Source organism: Portunus trituberculatus, chromosome 40 (assembly GCF_017591435.1).
Source record: "Portunus trituberculatus isolate SZX2019 chromosome 40, ASM1759143v1, whole genome shotgun sequence".
Taxonomy (NCBI): domain Eukaryota; kingdom Metazoa; phylum Arthropoda; class Malacostraca; order Decapoda; family Portunidae; genus Portunus; species Portunus trituberculatus.
This window is the reverse complement of record NC_059294.1, coordinates 14,212,499-14,222,603: the sequence shown is the minus strand read 5'-3', so window position 1 is coordinate 14,222,603 and position 10,105 is coordinate 14,212,499. Positions and strand designations below refer to the sequence as shown.

The following is a 10,105-nucleotide window of genomic DNA, read 5'->3' as shown; positions in this document are numbered from 1 at the left end:
GCAGACAGACACTTAGAAAAAAAAGGGTGAAACTAAGCGACCTGCCCGTCATTCAGTGGGCGGGTCGCGCGCTGCGATAGAAAGGATCCAAGGCGTCGTAACTCCCATATAAGGGCGAGGGTTGGTGGTCCATTCATCCCGGGGCCTTGCAGGTGTACCTTTCATCTCCACCTCCTCGATGACGTGTAGCCGCGAGAGGAGAGGGTGTGAAGTGGGGTGTAGGAGGGTGTAGGAGGAAGAGGAAATGGTAGGAGGGGCAGTGATCGCAAGAAAGGAGGAGGAAGGATGCTGGAAGAAGGATGCTGGGAAGGGTAAAGGGTTTGCACACTCACTATACAGCAGCGAGGGGATGGTCAGTGTCTCTTGTCGCTCTATGGGACTTCTGTGTATCTACTCACAACGGGTTAAGGGTGTTTTTGTCACTGTGAGGAGAGGGAACGGCCCGGAGAATAATATAGTGTAGTCTCTCTTCTCATACCCTCTTATATACACACACACACACACACACACACACACACACACACACACACACACACACACACACACACACACACACACACACACACACACACACACACACACACACACAGAGGAAAGTAGTGGCAGGGCGGGGTAAAAGTTTGCATGTGAGAGTGGTAAAGGTGAAATTGATTGAAATAAACTTGAGTGAGGCTTGCATTCCTCGGCAGGAGCAAAGGTGATGTTTGTGTGGAGGGAAGAACTTTCTCACGCTCCAGTGGAATGCCTCGCTGACTGGGTGTTGTGAAGGGCGCTCTTGACGGAGGCAGATGATTACGCCTCGCCATTAGTTGTGGTCATCTCTCTCTCTCTCTCTCTCTCTCTCTCTCTCTCTCTCTCTCTCTCTCTCTGAAGAAGGCTCTGGGCAGGTGAGCGGTGAGGAAAGTGTGGTGGCTGCAGGTGACGAGAGAGAGGAGGACAAGGAGGGGGTATGGTGAGTGAGTGCGGTGAGGAGTTGTGGGTTCAACCTCATTCATGACAGGCTGAAGTGAAGGAAGCCTGCCTCTCTCTCTCTCTCTCTCTCTCTCTCTCTCTCTCTCTCTCTCTCTCTCTCTCTCTCTCTCTCTCTCTCTGCTAAAGCGCTTTAACAAAACATGTATAAAACATCTCATTCCACATTACCATCAATGACTATAAGAGAGACCTGTACACTGTCTAATGGGCAAAACCATACACGTGACTTTCTTCATTCCGCTCTTATTTGCATTTCACAGAATCGCCGGGTAACTAAGCTAACAGACGAGTGTGTCTGAAACAGCACCTCAACAAGGATCAGCATGCAGCCAGTCCGTGCCTCCCCGGTGCTGTGGTGCTGGCGAGGCGCCGCTGGGGTGGGGAAGGGCAGGCAGGCCGCGGTGAAGGGGGGAGATGACTGGCCGCTACGGTATACCATCTGTGGATCTATAACCGCGTAGAAAAGGAGGAAAATCGTGCAAAATGTTTTCTAACCACTGGACACTCCTAACATGGTGTTAAAAGATTCAGGGGTCATAAGTTTTGCCGTTTTAATCACGTGAGTCACCTGCCAGCCATCGGGTCCTGGTGGTGTCGCCGCTCTCCTGAATGAACCTGTTGCCAGTGGTGGGGACTTACAACCTCGCTCCTACTGCAGCTTCGTTAGTACGTATGGAGGCGGTCCTCCTCCTGTGTGTGTATTTGCTTGGCGCTGCGTGAGGTTATCAAGAGTGGACGAAAGGAACCCTGATTCTTGGTCAGTTGTTTTACATGTGGAGGAACTTTCATCCGTGGAGAGTTGAGGGTGGCTGGAGTGACCTCTTGCGTTTCCAGGTCAAATCTGTGAATGCCGAGGCGATTATCCCTCTTCCAGTTCCTTCCTTGGCTGATCTGTTCATATAAATTTGTTCGTCTTCACTTGAATAACAAAAGGATAGTAAACACTAAGGGAAGGGAGAGAAAATAAAGTCAGGAAAAAAATAGCAAATTGTGCACCGTGTGTGGCTGCGTGGAGCGGGTGTCGGGCATGGGTGCAGGCTGGGGTGGGAGGGCAGCGGCGGCGCGGGGCTCAGTGGGCAGGAGTCCTTCTCCGGGGTGGGATGTGTTTGTTGCTCCTCACGCGCGTCTCGCCTCTCACACGCCACTTGAGCTCGCATAAGAAATAAGTGAGTTGACTTCACCGCTGAGGTTCGGCATACATACATCGTCGAATTGAGCTCTTGTTGTGACGGTATACTGATACTTAACTGATTCATTTAAGAACTTGTATGAGATTTTCATCCACATTGGAACTTAAAAAACAACGTCAAGTTAACGTGTCTCATAAATCACCGCCTCATTGCTCATACTCGATTTTTGCATCTTTCAGGTTCTCTTGATATCAGACAGTTCGTTGTGCGACAATTGTTATAAATTGATATGCTGTAGTTCGCTGGCCAGTGTTTGATTGACTGCAACATTTGGTGATACAATGGCAAAAATGGAAAAATCTGTAAAAGACGAGGAAAAGAGTGAAGGGGAGGCGGCGAGAGAGAGTGGCAGCGACACGACGGGTGCAGATGAAGTGGACACCAATAATAACAACGACGACAAAAATCAAAATGTTTCTCCCAGCAACAAATCGTCGGGAGCCTCAAATGTCAAATATCAGCTGAGGCCCCGCGCGATACACCCCCGGCGCCGCTGTGACAGCGAGTGGAGCCTCCCCGACACGCTGCGGCACAAGCCGCGGCCTCCGCCTCTATCCCGCTACCGCAGGAAGACAGCTAACGCGCGGGAGAGATGTCGCATGCGGCAGATCAACACAGCCTTCGAAAGCCTGCGAGGCGTGTTGCCCTCGTGGGTGTGCAGCCGCCGTGCAGCCGCCGACATGACCAAGATCACCACTCTGCGACTTGCCTCCGCGTACATCAGATCCCTGCAGGACATCCTGGACGGCAACGCCCCAGAGGACACTTGCTCCTGGGTTCTTTCCAGCATCCTTGGAGAGGCCGCTCCTATGCCAGACCCTGAGCCTGGCCGTCCCTGCAGCCCTGGCCGGGCACAGCAGATCCTGGGACTCACTCCTCCCCAGACAGATTTTGTCTCCTTCCTGTGTTCTGGTGCAGAGTCCCAGGTTCTGCAGGACAACATGGATTCCCTCTCGTCCCTATCGCCTATGTCCGAGACGGAGGCTGTTGCCATCCTGATGGGGACAGATCCTCAGCCCCGCCCTTGGCTGGACGGCCAGCAGTCTCCTCTGGTGTCGTGATCAGCGGGAATCGCGTATTGCTCACGCAGGAGTGTCCAGCACCGGTCGTGAACCAGAGTCAGGGTGCCACGTGAGGGTCGTGGCTGCTGCTGTTGATGCTGCTGCTGGATCTTGTGGATCTTATGTGATATTACTTGTTTTTACAAGTCAAACTCTACCAGATACAAAGTGAGGTGTGCCTTTCCTTGTTGTTGTGGGAGCTGAACTCCAAAAACAAACATTTTAAAGGAAACACGTAGTGCAAATATTTAAGTATAAGTTTTGTGTTAACAGTGTGAACTTATTCAAGAATAATCATAAACAGTGTCGTCTAGAATTTCAAAAACATTAGCACGTACCCACTGCGCCGCGTGACGACAGCACTGCATGGCACTAGAACAGTCATACTGGACATATCACGAGGCGCCACCGTCGCAAGCAAAGTGGGTCCCGCCGTGACTTCCGAGTGTGCCTTGCTGCTGCTTCCGCATCGAACCTACTGCTGTGTGGAGAATGTTGAAATTTGTCATTTATATTTACATTATTTATTTAGTGTTAGATAGGAAAGCTAGATAGATTTTTGTGGTTTCATGGGTGAGTTAGGAGAATTAGATGAGAGAGATGTTGCATCGGCCTCTGGTGATCGTGGGTCACGTGAGTCTGTGGGAGTCATGCCCGGAAGGGGACAGGCACGGCTGACGTAGATAAGATCCTAGTGCGGCTCCCCGCCTCTCCCTTTCCCTGCGTGAGTAGTGAGGAGTCTCCTCGTCGAGGTGCAAGATGTAATTTTGGATCTTGTTACCATCACCAAGTGTGTATTTTGTTATCTTTCTTCAGCAAACGTGGAATAGCGATACATTTGAGATGTTAGGAATAACATTTGAACTGCTAGTAATATGTAACATGTCGTCAGTAATACTATTCAGTCACGTTAACTCCTTCGGTACTAGGACGCTTTTTTACTATGAGTTTTGAGTGTAATTAGACGATTTTAATTTACATTAGAAAGAGTTTATGGAGGTAAAAAGATTACTGGTCAGAGTCTTCACTATTTTAATCCCCACATAAATTTCTGAGGTTGTATGAAATCGCCAAATATTAAACAGAGTGACTATGAAAATGCGTCATGGTACTGAAGGGGTTAAGGTCACTTGATGAAGACAACAGATTCCATCATTCTCCCAGTGGCCGGAGTGTCCCACCCACTGTCACGTTGGCCTGGCAGCTCATTAGTGTTGCAAGACAGGCTTTTGGTATCACCACAGCACGTGCTTGCATTCAGTGAAGGAAGTCTACATTACACAACTTAATCTCCTTCACTAGTTTATCATTATTGCAATCTAGACAGAAATCTTTCTAGAATAAGAGGTGTCTATATATTATATTAATAGTTACAGTGCAGTTACTCATGTACCTCTAGTGGGAAGACAAGCAGGGCTCCGATTCACTAAGGTGTCATCAAGGTGCGTGACCGCCCGAGGCAGGTGTGCCGGAGTCGTTCCGTGGGGTAGCCTTCATCAAGAAGCCATCTTAGCCTTATAATATACTTTAAGTTTTTCAGTGATATTAGGAAAGTTCAGCTTCAGTGTCTTCCTCCAAGGATGTCGGTACAGAATGTGGCTGAAAACTGTTGGAGAAGTTACATAATTTTTTTCATGAAAAACAATTTATGAATTCTTTTCAAATGTTCACACTGAATTATTAACATGAACCATTTAGGGAATACACGTCCCGCAGTCCCGGGGTGCACCGGCTGATCGAAGCCGCAACCCGCCGTCCCTCCCTCACACTCTAGTCAGCTCGCGTGTGAGGAGCCGCAGCAGCAAAAGCAGCAGAAACAACGAAGGCAGCAACAGCAGCAGCAGCAGCAGCACAGCAGCAGAATTCATCATAACGAGTCAACGTAACCACAGCGTGCCTGGCCGAGTGTGCTGCTGCTGCACAACAAACCCATCAATACAGATGTGTATAGAAGCAAATCACTATTCAAGTTATTACATTGTTCGAAAAAAATTAGATCATATATATATATATATATATATATATATATATATATATATATATATATATATATATATATATATATTAATCTGTTCACAGTATCTTCATTATGGAAGGAAATATTTTCAAAATTTTCGTGACAAGAAGCTCACGGACAGACAAACACTGGTAACGCTTCGGAGAGACGCGGTGAACCAGTAGAGTAAGCGCTTCCCATGACATTTGCATAACATAGTGTGTATATAGATGAGTTTTGTGGTGTTTGTGAGAAGAGTATTGTAGCAAATAAATATATATGGATTGTTTGTAAATAGAGTCGTTTGTTCACTGAGAGGGTTTATAATGTTACACGTACGTAGAATAAACGGGGTTTCTTAGTAATTGTGTTGTTTTGATGACCATAACCGTACTTAATCAGATTATACTTTTCAGCTCTTTATTCTTGTTGGCATTCCCTCCGGGAGCTGTACTAAAAACCTATGTGAATACGAAGATGTAGATACTGATTGTCATATCTCAGAAATTATTAACAGATCTCAGAGCTTTGCAAAATACTCGAGATTTCACAGGAAAGGAACATTTTCCATTAACTCCTGATGCAATTATAATACTAGAAATAAAATGCACCCCACATGGTTATAGATGGCAGCTCTCAGTGTCTGCAGAAACACGAGGTTCCCCAAAAAACAAACACTGACCATTAATTCATGACACACCTTCAGTATTATAGATAAAGAAAATAGCTAAATTTGAGAGCTGAATACACACACACACACACACACACACACACACACACACACACACACACACACACACACACACACACACACACACACACACACACACACACACACACACACACACACACACACACACACACACACACACAGATACAAATAAATATACAGATTTCTTAATTGGCTCACGGATTTCAAAACAACTAAATTCGATGGTGCAATACTTAAGTGCCAGTCCATCGTAAGGGAAAAGCAAATAGAACATAATTATGAAGAAAAAGCTGTAGGAAATCACAATACACTGCTTCCTTATATTTTCTTATCCATTTACATACATACAAAAATTTATAATTTATCTTTAACCTTGATGTGTCCCAGCTATTGCCAAAATTCAAGCATTACACCAGACAACATTGCATCTTCATTCATTTGACTGACATGGCTTATCAACCTTTATAACAATATCTGGTGCAAGTTAATATTAGTTACAAAACACATTGGGGACGCCAAAAAAAATAAGAGAGTAGTTAAATAGTTGAGGTGGCTGCATTGTGTTCTATTCATTAAGAACATTTAGGGTCACTCCAGTATAAACTAAGATAAAACAACATACTAATTAACAAAGGAGGTTTGATTCATCTGACTGTCGCTCTCAAAAGTATTCAGCATTACTCTACAGTCTATCAGAAAAGGTCCACGGACTGGCTGCACCACAGACGGAGAGGAGCACAGCAGACAGCAGGGACGCGCAGTGGACAGGTCCTGCAAGTAGTAGCCATTCCGTAGCTTTGTTTCCAAGGAGCCACCGCGCCGCCAGACGAACATGGGAAGATTCTTTAGTCAGTCGGAGTGAAATGTTTTGCCTATCTTGTTATGATGTAGTTTCAAATGAAGGAGTTACATGTGATGGCTCCGCATCCGAGCATGGACAAATAATTAATGAAGCACTACAAATATTAGTTTTATAACGTCTATTGTTTTTTTCACATAAACTAATAATCTATATAAAGGAATTAGTAACGACATTAGTAAACTTACAGACGACACGAAGGCAGGTAGTTTGATTAGCTGGATTCCAATACAATTTCCCTGTAGGCAAACATAGATAAGCTGAATGTGGTAAATACAGCTCGATATTTGTAAATGCAAAGTACCTAACGTTCATGGAGGAAATGTAGATAATAAATACATTCACAATAAAGAACGGTGATATGGTGAGATCTGAGGCCAAAAAATATTTAAGAGTTACGGATTGCTCGAATCTTGAATCGTCCCTCTAGAAAGACTCCAAGTCACACGAAGGGGGATATATAGAAGCAGGCAGTAAGTAGCTTTATATTAAAAATCTATTGATGGGGATGATAAGATGATGTAAGCAGGAATGTTTGATACAGGGACTTCCACGTCTACAACTACTGACACCTCGCAGTCTTCCTTACTTTATGTTCTTGGCCATTTGTTTCGTCAGACTATCCATCTAAATCTCAGTCTGTCTCTTTATCTCTGTACCCATCCGTCTTGCTGTGTACATACTTCCATCCTTCTCTCTGCATAAATTTTTATATCTGTCTGCATAAATTCATCTATACCTATCCATACCTATCACTACCTTTCTATCTGTAGTAATCCATCTATATATCGACATTTGGTTATCGTTCTATTTTTTACTTGTGCGCATACCGTCAGATAATTGTCTTGTACCAGAGGAAAAAGATTACAAAGGAAGTATTTGCGTGGGAAACTGTGAGAAGTAACATCGATCGACTTTTATTTTTGGAACGACCACGACGACCACACCAGGAGGACGGGGGAACACCAAGCCCTGTGTCCTGTCCGGCGGTGCTGCGAGGGGTCAAGGGAAGAGGGCAGGCCGGGTCACGCCTTGCACCGCTGGGGCCTCGAAGGTCATGTGAGTTAGGTCAGCCACACCCTCCCTCCCTTGTTCCCACTTGCGTGCGTGCCCGCTCATATCCACGCGCATACAGGGATACGTATACATACATATATACATACGCAAGCCTTATATTTGTAAGTATGAATATCATGATCCTTTCTCTCTAATATTTCACTGAAGAAGAAAAAGAACAAGAACAAGAAAGATAACGATAACAACAATGCAGGAAACACACACACACACACACACACACACACACACACACACACACACACACATATATATATATATATATATATATATATATATATATATATATATATATATATATATATATATATATATATATATATATATATATATATACTGTCTGCTCCTCTTTACTCACCTCCGTCAGAAGTTCTTGTGGCTTGTTGCCCTAAGACCTTCCTCCTGGTATAGGGCGAGGGTGTGGTTACCTGGGCAGACTTATTTATCATTACCATTATTGCTATTATTATTATTATTATTATTATTATTATTATTATTATTATTATTATTATTATTATTATTATTATTATTATTATTATCATCATCATCATCACCAGTGAGAGCGGTTCACCATTCACCATTGGAGTCCCGCAGGTAATGAAGCACCGCGTCTCTTTGGTTCTCCTCCGCAAGTGTCCCGAGCTTCCCATTGTTCGTCATGAGAAAGATGACTATAAGGACACACAAGGGGAAGGCATGGAGAGGGAGGGGCTTTGTGTGTGTGTGTGTGTGTGTGTGTGTGTGTGTGTGTGTGTGTGTGTGTGTGTAGACTTTATTCCTGGTCGAGGTTAGTGAGATGATGGCGCCCTTCCCGTTCCTTTGTCTTATGTCATTGGTATCAACTCTCTCTCTCTCTCTCTCTCTCTCTCTCTCTCTCTCTCTCTCTCTCTCTCTCTCTCTCTCTCACGCTCCACCCTTAGCCCCCAGTGTGGAGGTTTTCGTTCATCTCTAACACCACAGTCTCGGTCAGGTGAGACTCCCTCCCACCCTCGCCCACACACAACCCGCCTCGGCAGCTTTTACTCGTCCATCCCTCCCTGCCTCTCCACATGTCCAAAGCTGCTTCTCCTTAAATCTTGGACTTTACAACTCGCTGTCAGCTTGACGTTAGTCCGGTTCCCGATCTCCTGATGGGTGACTCGATCTGTACATCTTACTCATGCAGAAAATCTCTCCAGAAAATCAATTTCTTAAGTTGTGCATGAGTTCTGTTTCTCTGTCTCGTAATTAGTTTGAATCATCCCCAGTTTTACGGCTACGTATAGCTAGAGAGAGAGAGAGAGAGAGAGAGAGAGAGAGAGAGAGAGAGAGAGAGAGAGAGAGAGAGAGAGAGAGAGAGAGAGAGAGAGAGAGAGAGAGAGAGAGAGAGAGAGAGAGAGAGAGAGTTTCGTAGTTAATGCATACTTATTCCGGAGGTACCTATTCATGTTTTTCAATATGTAACCTTGAGCAATTCACCTTTTGGCACATTTTTGAGGTACAATGACTTACCTCTGTCTTTTTTTCATACTTCGCAATCTGCAATCCTTTAGTTACTGCCGCGCAAGATTCATTCCATTTTTACTACATGCTTTTTCTGAACCACTTTGGAAACTTCTTCGTCCCACGCCAGCAGCAGCACGGTGTCTTTGCGTACCTCAGACGTGAGAATCCTTTCCTCTCTATCTCTCTCTCTCTCTTTCTCTTTCTATCGGTGAACCCTTCATAATTTCGCAGCTCGTTTCTCATTACTACTTCCCAGAACAGAAGGACCGAGACAGCTCAGCCTCTCATCGCCTCTCGTCCGCTTCGTTTGAAAAAAAAGGAAAATGTAATGGCGCCTCTTTTTCAGCGCCACAAATATCGAAGGGAACAAGAAGAAAAACTCCTTTAACCAAGACCAAGTAATTGCATAGAGAGTTTTCCAAATTTTCCCAATCCTCACTTCTCACATTCGTACCCTGATTGGAGTCGGTAACACTTGATAAGCCTTTTTCTATCTTTCAACCTACTCAAAGTATTTGTTTTTTCCTTACCTGGAGTGAAATATTTCGTCCATCGCTCATTCTCGAGTGACACGTTTTTCTCGAGTTATATTTTGTTTCGTGAAGTTTTTTGCTTTTGCTAGTTTGCACTAACGACCAGCGGACAGGAAGAGGGAGGAGGAAGGTGAAGCAACACAGCAACAAGGCCCCGGGTGTTTGCTGTCCCGAAAGAGAGAGAGAGAGAGAGAGAGAGAGAGAGAGAGAGAGTTTGTGCTAA

General features: G+C 44.8%; 1 protein-coding gene across 3 annotated transcripts; it reads left to right on the top strand.

Annotated features, from left to right (window-relative positions):
- Positions 1–2,027: 2,027 nt before the first annotated feature.
- Positions 2,028–5,584, top strand: LOC123516184 (twist-related protein-like). Of its 3 annotated transcripts, none has more exons than XM_045275364.1 (2): positions 2,028–2,138; positions 2,342–5,584. In XM_045275364.1, the coding sequence occupies exon 2, from the start codon at positions 2,444–2,446 to the stop codon at positions 3,221–3,223; it is 780 nt and encodes a 259-aa protein (XP_045131299.1). In that variant the 5' UTR covers positions 2,028–2,138; positions 2,342–2,443; the 3' UTR covers positions 3,224–5,584. The 3 variants fall into 3 exon arrangements, with proteins under 3 accessions (XP_045131299.1, XP_045131301.1, XP_045131300.1); XM_045275366.1 differs by having other exon boundaries at positions 2,048–2,160; XM_045275365.1 differs by having other exon boundaries at positions 2,062–2,203.
- Positions 5,585–10,105: the final 4,521 nt, after the last annotated feature.